General features: G+C 46.3%; 1 protein-coding gene across 2 annotated transcripts in view; it reads left to right on the top strand.

Annotated features, from left to right (window-relative positions):
* Positions 1-15783, top strand: part of LOC113031810 (atrial natriuretic peptide receptor 1-like) — a 59473-nt gene that overhangs the window by 14806 nt on the left and 28884 nt on the right. For both annotated transcript variants that reach the window (XM_026184244.1, XM_026184245.1), the window contains 3 exons: positions 1978-2165; positions 11542-11655; positions 12928-13063. In XM_026184244.1, the coding sequence (XP_026040029.1) occupies positions 1978-2165; positions 11542-11655; positions 12928-13063 (438 nt within the window). The remainder of the gene's footprint in view (positions 1-1977; positions 2166-11541; positions 11656-12927; positions 13064-15783) is intronic.

The raw sequence follows: 15783 nt of genomic DNA, 5'->3' as shown, positions 1-15783 counted from the left end.
GATGCTATGGACTGAGGCACATTTTAATTGGGTGAGGGGTGGGGCTATGTTATACATTCATTTTTACAATTTATATATTTAATGTTAAATGTAGCTTATGTACATTATTTTAGGGTGTCACATGCCACCCCATGCCACCACAGTAGCTCCGCCCCTGAGTCTAAGGAGTGCCGTTGGGACTTCATTGGTCAGCGTGTTTGTTGACCTTAGCCAAAAAATCCGTGTGAAACTGCACTCAAGTTTCAAGTTAGAAGTACGAATTTCGACCCTACTTTTCTTCCTTTCAGCTGATTGGTCAATGTCATGTTAATCACAAATGTAACTATCCAATCAGAGAACAGATGGGTTTGGTAAATGGTAAATGGCCTGTATTTATATAGCGCTTTACTAGTCCCTAAGGACCCCAAAGCGCTTCACACATTCAGTCATCCACACATTCTCACACTGGTGATGGCAGCTACATTGTAGCCACAGCCGCCCTGGGGCGCACTGACAGAGGCGAGGCTGCCGGACACTGGCGCCACCGGGCCCTCTGACCACCACCAGTAGGCAACGGGTGAAGTGTCTTGCCCAAGGACACAACGACCGAGACTGTCCGAGCTGGGGCTCGAACCGGCAACCTTCAGATTACAAGGCGAACTCCCAACTCTTGAGCCACGATCGCTGTCAGAGGGGCGCTTTTTTGAGCTGCAGGTCCTTGAAGGATAAATGCGCTTTCACGTCTCTTATCGCCTCACCATGATGGAAAACATGTGTGTGTGTCCAAGTAAACTCTTTCTCATAGGTTGATGTGTTCACACAGGGACCTCCAGAGTGTTTTCAAAGGTGCTGTTGACCTCGGAGGGAAAGCAGTGTTGTGGAAATTACACACTCTTCACTAGTCGGGACAGTTACAAAGCTTTCCTCATTATGAATGAGTGATACGTTTTTATTAAACACTTGAACATAATACAACATAAACTCTGTGAGAGGAGGTAAAGTCAGAGAGATGCATGTTTTGAAACGACAAGGATCAGCCGCATTTAGTACACCTGGAGCAGTCGCTAAAAAACAATATACAAGCAGAGCTCAACAGCCAGCACAACAAATTCTGGATCCTTCGCTCTTAGTTAGCGGTGAGCACAGCGCATGTTGCGTCCGATGTGAAGTTGCCTTTATGCTGCATAGTGTGATTCATAATCGTGGTCCCGGGTCAACCCGGATTTTGTGTTAAAGTAATACTAAAGTAATAATGGTGTTTCTGAACACTGGTATACCGCAACTGTATCCTTAGCTTATACTTAGCTTGTATGAGCCTTATGGGATCATTTATATACAGATCCTCCAACTTCAAACTGTATTACCCTTTAAGGACCTGCACTTCAAAAAAGCCTCACTCCAACAGCCAAACCCATCTGTTCTCTGATTGGATAGTTACATTTGTGATTGACATGACATTGACCAATCAGCTAAAAGGAAGAAAAATAGGGTCAAAATTCGTACTTGTAACTTGAAGCTTGAGTGCAGAGTTTCACACGGATTATTTGGCTAAGTCCACACAAATCTTTTTACACATACAAATCTTGATTTACAAGTACAAAATATTTATGACCACAATTTGAGCCCATATGTGTGTGTGTGGAAGACCAGTGCTGGGTGTTTTCTAGAGAAACACCAGCTCAGGAAGTGTGAGGGTGATGGAGGAAGGTGATAGTTGTAGATGGAGGTGATGTAGGAGTACCAAAAGTGCAGCTACTAGGAGGCTGACTGTCCAATCAGACTGCGTTTTCCCTGCAGAGGTGAAACCTCATTGACTCACACTGAGGCAGGAAGGAAAGAAAACAATCAGATGTGTTTGTCTGTCAGCGTGAACATTAGAACAGGTGTGGAGCAGGTGAGCTCAGCCATGAAGGCAGAGGGGGGCGACCCACAGGTCTGTGCTGCGCCGTGGGCTGACTCTGATCTTCATCTGTGACTCTTCCTCTCTCTCCTCCTCAGTGGTCTTCGTCTGCTGTTCTCCTGACGTCTTCAGGAAGTTGATGGTTGAGTTCAGGCGGGAAAATCTCACTCACGAGCAGTACGTCTTTTTCTATCTCGACGTGTTCGCCGACAGCCTGAAATCTGAACACCGCCAGCCGTGGCGCCGCGGGGACCGTGAGGACGCTATTGCCAAGGAAGCCTTCCAGGTATGGCATCAGTATCCAGGAGGAGGTCGGTCAAAGAAACCAGACTCTCCTGACTGCAGCTGACTCCACATGAACCTCACTGCCTTATACATCATACGTGATACATGACACGCTCTACTTTCAAGATCAGGCTTCAAACTTTCCTTTTTGCTAAAGCATATAGTTAGGGCTGGACCAGGTGACCCTGAATCCTCCCTTAGTTATGCTGCAATAGATGTAGGCTGCCGGGGATTCCCATGATGCATTGGGTGTTTCTTCTTCACTCACTAGTTAATAGACTTAATAGACCTCTCTGCATTGAGTCATACTTGTTATTAATCTCTTTTTATTTCATGTTTTTTCTTTATTTTTACTACATTTTTACATCGTAGATACAAACTGAAGACATTAAATATACAAAGCAAGATATGTGGAATATGTAGCAAAGAAAAAAAGATAAATAACTAAATATTAGGGGTTGTTGCGAGATCGATCAACTTTAGACCAGACAACAAACGACGGAGACTCCGGAAAAGTGCAATCAAACGATGAGTTTTATTATCACAGGAGAACAACCAACCATCAGCATACAGAATGTGTTGCTCTGACAAGAATACATTGGGTTCTGGTTTTATAGGACAAAATATCACACCTACGTCAATACAGTTCAAAAATACTTGGTGACAGACGGGCAACAGTTCAACCCGTACAGGCAAGGGTTCATCACCTACACTTCTAATAACTATAAACTGACATATAACTTCTCCTTTCTTCATTACTTGCCTTTTAAGGTAATAACTTCAGGTCTCAGCTTTTCTGAGAGCTAATAATTGGACCCTCGTCATTAATCCCTAAGTAGAGTACTTTGCAGCCAGTCTCAAACTGAAGCAGAAGACGCTTAGGCCTTCGCTCAGACCTGCTACTAGATTAATATGTGTATTGTAAGCGTGCATGCAATTAACCTGCTATGTTCTCATCTCCCCTCAGCATGTATCATCTGGACACTCTCACCAGTGAAGCTTAAAACCTTCTAGAATGGAACATCAACTCTAACCAAGCACATTTATGCATTGTGTATAAAATGAACTCAACCTATAAAAATAGAAAGGTCAATGTGATGACAGACATATTCAATGCAATATAAACCCTGTAGGAAATATTACTGATAAATGATACTGTGAAACATGTTATTAATACAATATCCATACGATACTTGTATGGATATTGAACCGTTCGATACAGTGCTTTCGGTTCGGTACGCATATGTATCGAACAATACAACATTTTTAATTTATTTTATCAACTGTCCTTCTGACGATGCGCTCGACAGTGCAGCCTAGGCGGAGTAGTCGAACGCAGATTCACTGAGCGCAGGGCAAGCTAGCAGACAGAAGTTAAGCTCTCCTTGCAACATGGCAAACTGAACCTCCCCCACCCTCATTCAGATCTGGCGTTTGGAACTATTTTGGTTTTCATGTGACGTATGACCCTGAAGGTAAGCGCGTCATGGACTAAAGTAAAACAGTATGTTGGATGTGCCACGCAGTGCTCAATTACATGGGTGGGAGCTAGTGTGTTAGCGCAGTTAGCTCATTAACGTGTTGGCCGTCCAGCCCCACGCACGGGGCTATCTGCGGTAACTTGTTAACGGAGATTTGCCGTGTTGTGGCGTTAACGTCATTTCAGATTAACGCTGACAGCACTAGTGGGAACACAACGAATATGACTGCACATTTACTCCGACATCATCCTAGTGCAAAGACAAGTGGAAGCAGACAAAAACAACAAGCAGCATGCTACAAACTTTACCCGAGTCATTTAGACAGCCGTTAGCACAGGATTCTCCTTATGGGGACCTGATATGTTTAATATGCTGCTGAGAATATAGCCCAGAAGAAGCGTATAGTAGAGCTTTTATTTTGAAAGAGCCATTTCTCTGTAATAAACTCTCTTTTCCAAAGATGAGTGATTCCTCAGATATTTATTATTTTATTACTTTGTTGTTTCAGCAACATTAAATTTAAAAACTGTACTTTTGAGTTAAAATATATATTTATAATTTTAATAAATGACAAATTAAAAAGGCATGAACTTTTTTTTTTTGTATCGAAAAAATATCGAACCGGGAATTTTGTGTATCGTTGCAGCCCTACTAATATGTTTTATACACCGCGTTCCAAATTATTATGCAAATTGTGTTTAAGTGTCATAAAGATTAAATAAATGGTAAATGGCCTGTATTTATATAGCGCCTTACTAGTCCCTAAGGACCCCAAAGCGCTTTACATATCCAGTCATCCACCCATTCACACACACATTCACACACTGGTGATGGCAAGCTACATTGTAGCCACAGCCACCCTGGGGCGCACTGACAGAGGCGAGGCTGCCGGACACTGGCGCCACCGGGCCCTCTGACCACCACCAGTAGGCAACGGGTGAAGTGTCTTGCCCAAGGACACAACGACCGAGACTGTCCAAGCTGGGGCTCGAACCGGCAACCTTCCGATTACAAGGCGAACTCCCAACTCTTGAGCCACGATAAGTTGTTTTTCAATTAAATGGGATTGTGTCTCAGAGCTCTTTGGATGACTGAAATCAATCTCGGACACCTGTGATCATCAGTTTGCCAGCTGAGCCCAATTAAAGGAAAACTACTAAAGAAGGATGTTCCACATTATTAAGCAGACCACCATTTTCAAGCAACGTAGGAAGGAAAAATGATCTCTGCTGCTGAAAAGCATAAAATAGTTGAATGCCTTGGACACGTAATGAAAACCTTGGCTGAGTCAGAGCACACATGAGTTCCTGCAGGTAAAGGCACAATGATGCCATTACAAAGCAGCAAACACATATTTGAATCTGCTGGTGCCTCTGGAGGCCTGCGAACATGAAGCTATAGGATCCTCCAGAGACTTGCAGTTGTGCATAAACCTTCTATTCGGCCACCCTTAACCAACACTCACAGCAGAAACGGCTGCAGTGGGCCCAGAACTACAGTGGGGCAAAAAAGTATTTAGTCAGCCACCGATTGTGCAAGTTCCCTCACCTAAAATGATGACAGAGGTCAGTAATTTGCACCAGAGGTACACTTCAACTGTGAGAGGCAGAATGTGAAAAAAAAATCCATGAATCCACATGGTAGGATTTGTACCGGGAGGGAGGGGCGGGGCCATCTGCTGTGATTGGTTGGGGTGAGAGAAGGAAGACAGGATAAAGACATGCTGTGGAAGAGAGACAGAGGTTAATAACAGATATGATTCAGTGCAGAGAGGTCTGTTAACACATAGTGAGTGAGAAAGGTGACTGGAAAGGAAAAACTCAATGCATCATGGGAATCCCCCGGCAGCCTACGTCTATTGCAGCATCACTAAGGGAGGATTCAGGGTCACCTGGTCCAGCCCTAACTATATGCTTTAGCAAAAAGGAAAGTTTGAAGCCTAATCTTGAAAGTAGAGATAGTGTCTGTCTCCTGAATCCAAACTGGAAGCTGGTTCCACAGAAGAGGGGCCTGAAAACTGAAGGCTCTGCCTCCCATTCTACTTTTAAATACTCTAGGAACAACAAGTAGGCCTGCAGAGCGAGAGCGAAGTGCTCTAATAGGGTGATATGGTACTACAAGGTCATTAAGATAAGATGGGGCCTGATTATTTAAGACCTTGTATGTGAGCAGCAGGATTTTGAATCCTGGATTTAACAGGAAGCCAAAACAGGAGAAATCTGCTCTCTCTTTCTAGTCCCTGTCAGGACTCTTGCTGCAGCATTTTGGATCAGCTGAAGGCTTTTCAGTGAGTTTTTTGGACATCCTGATAATAATGAATTACAGTCGTCCAGCCTGGAAGTAATAAATGCATGAACTAGTTTTTCAGCGTCACTCTGAGACAGGATGTTTCTAACTTTAGAGATGTTGCACAAATGGAAGAACGCAGTCTTACATATTTGTTTAATATGTGCGTTGAAGGACATGTCCTGGTCAAAAATGACTCCAAGGTTCCTCACAGTGTTACTGGAGGCCAAGGTAATGCCATCCAGAGTAAGAATCTGGTTAGAGACCATATTTCTAAGCTTTTCAGGGCCGAGTACAATAACCTCAGTTTGATCTGAATGAAGAAGCAGAAAGTTAGCGGCCATCCAGGTCTTTATGTCTTTAAGACATTCCTGCAGTTTAACTCATTGGTGTGTGTTATCTGGCTTCATGGACAGATAGAGCTGGGTGTCATCTGCATAGCAGTGTAAATGTATGCTATGTCTTCTAATGATGCTGCCTAAGGGAAGCATGTATAATGTAAACAGAATTGGTCCTAGCACTGAACCCTGTGGAACTCCATAATTAACCTCAGTGTGTGAAGAGGACTCTCCATTTACATGCACAAACTGGAGTCTATTAGATAGATATGATACAAACCACTGCAGTGCAGTACCTGTAATACCTACAGCATGTTCTAATCGCTCTAATAGGATATTATGGTCGACAGTATCGAACGCTGCACTGAGGTCTGGCAGGACAAGCACAGAGATGAGTCCACTGTCAGAGGCCATAAGAAGATCATTTGTAACCTTCACTAAAGCTGTTTCTGTGCTGTGCTGAGCTCTGAAACCTGACTGAAACTCTTCAAATAAACCTCTGCAGATGATCTGTTAGCTGTTTGACAACTACTCTTTCAAGGATGTTTGATATAAAGGAAGGTTGGAGATTGGCCTATAATTAGCTAAGACTGCTGGGTCTAGAGATGCTTTTTGAGTAAAGGTTTAACTACAGCCAGCTTGAAGGCCTGTGGTACATAGCCGATCATTAGAGATAGGTTGATCATATTTAAGATCGAAGCATTAATTAATGGCAGGACTTCTTTGAGCAGTTTTGTAGGAATGGGGTCTAAAAGACACGTTGATGGTTTGGAGGAATCAGCTAAGAGAAACAACAGTCCATCATTAGTTTAAGAACTGAGGGTCCGTCAGTTTGGAAAATTGCTAAAACTTTGAATGTGTCCCCAAAATCCATCAAGCGCCACGATGAAACTGGCACACATGAGGACGTCCCAGGAAAGGAAGACCAAGACTCCCCTCTGCTGCTAAGGATAAACGTATCTGAGTCACCAGCCTCAGATGAGATAGATGCCACACAGAGCTCCAGTAGCAGACACATCTCTACATGTTCAGAGGAGACTGTGAATCAGGCCTTTATGGTCAAATAGCTGCTGAGAAACCACGACTAAGGAAAAGCAACAAGCAGAAGAGATTTGTTTGGACCAAGGAATGGACATTAGACCAGTGGACATCTGTGCTGTGGTCTGATGAGGTCAAATTTGAGATCTTTAGTTCCACCTGCCGTGTCTTTGTGTGATGCAGAAAGGTGACGGATGGTCTCTACATGCATGGTTCCCACTGTGAAGCTTGGAGGAGGAGGTGTGATGGTGTGGGGGAGCGTTGCTGCTGACACTGTTGTGGATTTATTCAAAACTGAAGGCACACTGAGCCAGCTTGGCTACCACAGCATCCTGCAGCAACACACCATCACATCATTGATTTATCAACACCACAATGACCCCAAACACACCTCCATGCTGTGTAAGGGCTCTGTGACCAGCAAGGAGCGCCATGGAGTGCTACGCCCGAAGGTCTGGCCTCCACAGTCACCTGACCTAACCCCAGTGGAGATGGTTTGGGATGAGATGGAGCACAGAGTGAAGGCAAAGGGCCAACAGGTGCTCAGCATCTGTCGGAACTCCTTCAAGCCTGTTGGAAACCATTTCAGGAGACGACCTCATGAAGCTCATGGAGGATAGGGTGGGTGGATTTTACGAAGAATGTAAATTATCAAACGTGTTTTGAGTTATTTCACACTTTGGTGTTCACTACATAATTCCATCTGAGTGTTCATTCATAGTTTCGATGCCTTCAGTGAGAATCTAAAATATATATAATCATGAAAATAAAGAAAAACCATTAAAAGAGAAGCTGTGTCCAAACTTTTGAGTGCTAGTGTACATCACAGGTCATAGGTCAGTCTCAGGTGACCCGAAACGCCTCCTCCTGTCTGCAGAGTCAGGTGGGTGGAGTTTGTAAAGCAGTGAAATGATTGGATGGATTTACTGTGCAGCTCTGAGCTCCAGTGTGCTGCACGTGGACCTCGCCGTGTTTGTTCTCGCAGCTCCTCGCAGGAATCCGAGGAACCGTTTAAATCGCTCGTCACGTGTAGCTGCAGTGGTGTGAGAGGAAGAAACACTCATTAATCTGATGACTGCTGACGACTTGCAGCTGCACCTGGAGCGCCATGCGTCCTCACGGCTCACCCTCGTTATGGAGTAATCACGCAAGCAGATCGGGCGCTGTAATCTTGGAGGAAAGGTTACGCTGATTAACCCAAATCTCTGCCTGACTTTATATCATAAATATGAGCTTCAGCTGAATTCAGCCCAAAGTTTCCAGCGTGATCTCCCACCTGCTGCCTCCTCAAACACCAGCACGAGTGAACGAGTGAAGAGAAACATGATTTCCATCAGCGCACATTTACTCATGACAGAGAACATGTCAAACATTTAAACACAGAAGATCTGCCAAAGTCAGCGAGCTAAAGAGAAACAGTTGGAGGAAGATTTAAGGGTGAGGTGGCAGCAGGTGGGTCACATGGTCATCTCAGAGGTTCTCCAGCCTGTTTCAGAATCACGTTCCTTGCTGTGGACATCGACACAGCATGATGTCATCAGCAAACTCAGAGAATCTGGAGGAATCTCTGTGCGCAGGGAGGAGGCTGTGTGTGAGTGTGTTACTGTGTGTGTGTTACTGTGTGTGTGTGTGTGTGTATATATATATATATATATATATATATATATATATATATATATATATATATATATATATATATACACACACACATATACATACATATATATATATATATATATACACACACACATATACATACATATATATATATATATATATATATATACTGGCAGCACAAATGAACCAGCTGCTAGTTAACGAGAGACACCCGGAATGGCTAACTGAAGGCCGGAAGGGACCGGTCCCCTCCAACTACCGACCAATAACCTGCCTCAGTACTACATGGAAGCTCCTGTCAGGCATCATATCGGCTAAGATGAACAGGCACATGGGTCAATACATGAGCGGGACACAGAAAGGAATTGGCAAGAATACCAGAGGCGGAAAACACCAGCTACTGGTAGACAGAACAGTCAGCCGAGACTGCAAGACCAGACTGACCAACCTGTGCACTGCCTGGATTGATTACAAGAAGGCCTATGACTCAATGCCCCACAGCTGGATACTGGGATGCCTAGAATTGTACAAGATCAATGGGACCCTAAGAGCCTTCATCAGGAACTCAATGGGGATGTGGCGTACAACACTAGAGGCCAACTCCAAGCCCATAGCACAAGTTACCATCAAGTGCGGGATCTACCAAGGAGATGCTCTGTCCCCACTGCTGTTCTGCATAGGCCTGAACCCCCTCAGTGAGATCATTAACAAGACTGGCTACGGATACCGACTACGGAACGGAGCAGTTGTCAGCCACCTCCTGTACATGGATGACATCAAGCTGTATGCCAAGAGTGAACGAGACATCGATTCACTGATCCACACTACCAGGCTATACAGCAATGACATTGGAATGTCGTTCGGACTGGAGAAGTGTAGTCGGATGGTAACAAAGAGAGGGAAGGTAGTCAGAACTGAGGGGATTGAACTACCAGAAGGCAACATTGCAGACATAGAGGACAGTTACAAGTACCTGGGGATCCCGCAGGCAAATGGGAACCATGAAGAGGCCGCTAGAAAAGCTGCAACCACCAAGTACCTGCAGAGGGTCAGGCAAGTCCTGAGGAGTCAGCTGAATGGTAAGAACAAGATCCGGGCCATCAACACGTACGCCCTGCCCGTGATCAGGTACCCTGCTGGGGTAATAGGCTGGCCAAAGGAGGAGATAGAAGCCACTGACATAAAGACAAGAAAGCTCCTTACCATGCATGGAGGGTTTCACCCCAAGTCCAGCACCCTGAGGCTGTACGCTAAGCGGAAGGAAGGGGGCCGGGGACTGGTGAGTGTCAGCACCACAGTCCAGGATGAGACAAGGAACATCCAAGAATACATTGGGAAGATGGCCCCAACTGACCGAGTGCTCAGTGAATACCTCAGGCAGCAGAAACCCAAGAAAGAGGAGGGAGACGAGGAACCATCATGGAAGGACAGGCCCCTGCACGGTATGTACCACCGGCAGATAGAGGAGGTGGCTGATATCCAGAAATCCTACCAGTGGCTGGACAAAGCTGGACTGAAAGACAGCACAGAGGCACTAATCATGGCAGCACAAGAACAAGCTCTGAGCACAAGATCCATAGAGGCTGGGGTCTATCACACCAGGCAAGACCCCAGGTGCAGGCTGTGTAAAGATGCCCCAGAGACAATCCAGCACATATGTCAGATGGGACGACGGGAGGGTTTAAAAACTGATTTTTTGAGCACTTTTTGAACTTGTGAAAGCAAATTAACTTAACTTTCGTTTAATTTTAGGTTGTAAGAAATTATTTGGTTGACTTTTGTTTATAATTTTCCTCGAAATAAACGCCATATGATTTTAAACAGTGGAGTCAGAAGTGCTTTCTAAAAGAAACCTCCCGTTGCCACCCACAGCCTTTTCTTGGACGCTTTTGGTGTTTGGAACATAAAAGGCCGTGACAGGAGCAGCGGGGTGAAGGTGACGCTGTCAGGAGGCTGCTCGCTTCACGCCCCAAACCAAAATGGAGGACGCTGTAAAGCGCCTCGCAGTGCTGTGACGTCGCTAACAAAAAGCGTTTACTGCAGGAGAAAACCTGTGAAACGTCTAAAGGTGGAACCATTTCTGCTGAGCTCGACAGCGCCCCCTATGGAGCAGGAAGTCACAGAGCCCCTTCAACCTGGACGAGCTCGATGAAGTTAGAAATATCCTGTCTCAGAGTGACGCTGAAAAACTAGTTCATGCATTTATTACTTCCAGGCTGGACGACTGTAATTCATTATTATCAGGAAGTCCTAAAAACTCCCTGAAAAGCCTTCAGCTGATCCAAAATGCTGCAGCAAGAGTCCTGACAGGGACTAGAAAGAGAGAGCAGATTTCTCCTGTATGGTGCCGTCATCCATCTTTTATGTACAGTGTGTGGATTTGTGCAGCTGAAGCTCTGATGTCAGGCGTCTTCCTCACAGCACGTGTTTACTTCCTGTTTCATGTGAGAGGAAGCTCACGCTGGCTCCGAGTTTGACTGGACATAAATATTTTATCTGATTTCTTATAAAAACATGTAAAAGATTAATTATGGATCTGTGATGCGCCTTGTGTTGCTGTGTCCTGTCCTCATTCGTTAAAACAAAGACTCATAATAAATCTGTGTGTGGTTTCCAGAATGTGAAGATCCTGACGTACCGAGAGCCTCAGAACCCCGAGTACCAGGAGTTTGTCCAGAACCTGAAGGCAGATGCCAAGGACATGTTCAACTACACCATAGAGGACTCACTGGTCAGTGTGTGTGTGTGTTCAAACTGGACACTTTACTAGGTACACTTTGCCAGCAGGGGGGTGGAGCTTGTTTCTCTACACAGCTGCTGCAGATGTGTCGGCTGCTCTGAGGGTCTCTGACGTGTGAGGACAGCAGGTTTTATTTCACACATCCATAATTTTCTGATTAAAACGAGATGATGACAAAGTAAAAGGTGAACAGAGATGAGATCAATCACCTCGACACTTTTATCGATGAATAACCACGAGATGAAAATATTCTGGAGACCAGATCCAATCAGAAGCACTGAAGCTGTCCAGCTCTGTGAGTCTGTGTGGTTGCAGTTTCCTGCTCTTGCTGGCACAGTGTGCTCTTCTGCAGAGCAATGAGTGGTGATTGGAGTTCAGGTCCCTACAGATGCACAGCGACCACGCCACGTTCACAGCCTCTTCAGGGCCGTTTTTCTGCCCACGAGTGAACAACGCGCTCGTCCTGAGGCCGAATCGTGAAGCTGGCTGCTTCTGAAACATCTATTGCTTCATCGTTTCCTGAAGCGCTCACTCCCAGCGGGAGCGCTGGCTGATTAGATATTCTGACAGGTTAATAGGAACATGTCAGGCGCCGCTGCTGCTGCACAAAGAGCAGCGATGTGATAGATACTGGAGGAAGTGATGTCATTAAACATCACGGTGCCACTCTGAGCTCTGAAGATCAAATTATTATGCAAATCTGTGATTAGAGGCGAGGCAGCGAGGAGGAGCTGATCCTGTCACGCCGAGCAACGCTGACTTTGCTCGTCAGATGACGGCGTGTGTCTCGCTTCCTGCTGACAAAAACAAAGAGGTGAAAGAGAACTGCCGGGAGGGTGGAGACAGACCCACAGTTTAAAGTTTCGCAGGGAAACATCACGAATGAAATCCTGTACCGCCTGGAGCGTTTGTTCCCGGGTCAGCGTGCAGCTGCAGAGGGATCGGGCCGGGCCGAGCGGCTGAGGAGGAGCTCCACCCGTCCAGTTTCTGGGTCTCCAGCCCCACCTGTGCTGCGTTGATGCTTGGCCATCTCTGATGGCCTCAGCAAAAACGGACGCCACAAGACTGTAGCGGTAGTAACCAAGGAAACGGCAAAGAAGTCACAGGTGTGGGTAGAAGACACCACCTGTGTGCACACAAGGTGTTGTGGTAGAGGCCTGAGTGGTGTGTGTGTGTGTGTGTGTGTGTGTGTGTGTGTGTGTGTGTGTGTGTGTGTGTGTGTGTGTGTGTGTGTGTGTGTGACCCTCTGTGTGTTTCTTGCAGATGAACATCATTGCTGGAGGCTTTTATGACGGCCTGATGCTCTACGCTCACGCTTTGAACGAGTCCATGTTGGCGTCCAACGAGCGTCCGAACGGGAAGGACGTGACCCCGAGGATGTGGAACCGAACCTTCCCCGGTCAGTGCTCGCCGTTCGTCTCCTTTAAAGCTGACGCTTACCATTTCCACCTTTGTGACGGAGGCTGTTTGGTGCGACTGTGCAGCAGAGCTGTTCTGCAGGTGTGTGTGTGTGTGTGGGGGGGGGGGGGTCGTGGTGCTCTGTGAGTGACGGGTGGGGTTGGGTGAGTAAAGCTCGGTTGGGGGGGATTGAAATGATGATGGTTTGGTGTAGGACTGGGCGATATGACCTCAAAATTCACATCTTGATATTCTTTAGCTGGATGGTGATATAAGATATAGATCTGCATATTTTTAAAGCCATAAAGTAAGAACAAACAGAGTTCTCAGTCACAGCTGTGTCCCAGATCTCACACAGGCACTTTTATTAACAAACAGCGCAGATGTACAAGAACAAATTACTCAGAAATAAGTTATGAGCATTCATTAAATAATAATGCTCCATAAATAAAAGAAAACAATGTTGTTTTTGTGCATAACAAAGAGCTCACAACTGAGCAGTCAAAATGTGAACTAACAGACGCTGAGCATAATCACAAAGATTTCACAGCTGCTCTGCTCTGAAGTTCTGCTGCGTGACCGACAGCCTGGAGTTTGAAATCCGCTTCGTGTCTCTGAACAGGAGCCGTCTGTGGTCCTTATACGCACACAGTACGGTAACATTACGATGAAACACAGTACGTATCACTCCGCGAGGCTCCTCGGCTAGTGATGGTAAATTTGATTCTTTTTACTGAATCGAGTTTTAATGAGTCACTCACCAAAGTGAATCGGATTTTTTCAGTCATTTGATTCACTGAGTCAGTTGACCAGAGAGTGCAAAAAATTTACATTTTCACTCAAACTTAATTTGTTTCTCTTTTCATGTAAATCCCACTGCTAAGATGAGTGATTCTAAAAGAAAACTATTTTATTTCTAAAGCAGGTAACCGACACGCAGCGCCGCAGTGTTGTTGTGTTGACGTGTTACTGTGTTGCATTGCATTTTTTAGTGTTTTAAGACTCGGTCGCTCGGCAGCCCACTGTGTGTCAGACACGCTGTGAGGAAGCAGCAGGAACAGGACGCTGTGGTCGTGCAAACCGCCGCCGTCTTCCTGAGACACTTTCTGAGATTTTCTGTGGTTTCAAATAAAACCTTGAAACTGCCGCTGGTCATCCCAACGTCGCACACTGGAAGGTGGTCGAGCTCAGCCGTCGTAGGTGCACGCCATCCTGCAGGAACACGGCAACGAGCGAGCTGACTCCACAGAGCTCATCGGCTCAGCTTCTGTGGGACGTTCTGGAAAAACCATCACAGCGTCCCAGTGACCGTCAGAGGTCTGAGGGGTCTCTGCGGGTCAGGTGGAAGGCGTGAAAGGCTTCAGGGCTGTGATGTCAGAGACGCTGGTCGTGACTGAAGCTGAGAGCTTCGTATACGACCGCGAGTCATGTGATGACGGAGACATGAACGGCTTGCAGTCTCCCGTCCACATCAAAATGTTTCGATGAACGTCAGCGTCCCTACTGAGATGGAGGACGAGAGAGTGACCTTTGACCTTTGTGACATGTCTAAAGTGCCAAACAGCAGCCGGGTGGTTGCAGTTAGAAACACTCGTCCGACAGGTGAGACCCAAGCAGACGTGGGCTGGTGCCGCTCCGCCAGGTGTTGCGGTGCAGGTAAAGGTGTGCAGACAGCAGTCTTTCCTCAGGATCAGCAGCCAGTGCTGCTCCGGGGGAGATGCTGATATTCAAGAGGCTTTGTGAGCGCTCCTTTCTCTGATTTTTCTCCTGTTACTGAAACGCTCTGACCTCCTCGCCTCGCTGTCAGCCAGCCCTGGACATCTCCTAAAAATATCTTGGAAATCGAATCATGTGAAACCAGAGTCCTGCTTTCAGCCTGTCCTCCACCCGCCTGCCTCTCCTCTGCTCCGTCCTGTCCACATCCATCACGGCGAGGCCTCGTTAGCGTCACCGTGTCTGCACTCACGCAGACGAGACCGCTTCAGCCAACGAGCCTCCGTTTATGCACTCGTGCCTTAATGGTGTTCTCGTAAAAGCATCAAAGGTGATTTACGGTGTTGAGCACAAAGTGTTGGTCATGTGACAGATCTGCAGAAACATTTGAAACTGTTCACACCCTCAATTTATTACAACAGCCAATCAGAGAGAGTCTACTGAAGAGAGGGCGAGCTGGGGAAATGGTCCTGCCCAGACTGCCAGCTGTTCCTAAAAAGGGCTGTCACCCACCCGACTGAAAGGATGGAGATTTGATTTGTGGATGCTGCGATCGTGTCCTGACTGGAAAAGGCAGATTGTGGATCGTTGAACGCTCTCTGGCAGACGTTATCACGTTTCCCTGCGAATAAACAGTGAAGCAGACTTCCTGTGGTGTGAAATGTGACTCCTGCTAGGAGGAGGCTGGTCTCCTCCTTCCCCGAGCTGACCCTCCCCCTCTGTTTCCAGGACAGCTGTCACTGAACCCGGTCTGCACGCACTCTTTATTTGAAATGTTTATGAGCGCAGACACCTGCAGGGCCACCACGCCGGACCCTCGCCTACTGCGGGCAGCTGGTGGTGAGCTTTCATGTCTCCTGTGTGATGAACCTGTTTGCCTGCTTGAGGAGTGCAGTGTCCTAATGAGATTTGTCAGTCTTCCTAATCTCTGATTTATAAGCCGTGAGATGAGGTGATGTGGTTACCAAGCAACAGCTTTCAGCTTCCAGGTCCAAAAACAGATGTGAA

The sequence above is a fragment of the Astatotilapia calliptera genome, chromosome 11, assembly GCF_900246225.1.
Source record: "Astatotilapia calliptera chromosome 11, fAstCal1.2, whole genome shotgun sequence".
In the NCBI taxonomy this organism is placed as follows: domain Eukaryota; kingdom Metazoa; phylum Chordata; class Actinopteri; order Cichliformes; family Cichlidae; genus Astatotilapia; species Astatotilapia calliptera.
This window is presented reverse-complemented; position numbering and strand designations above follow the sequence as displayed.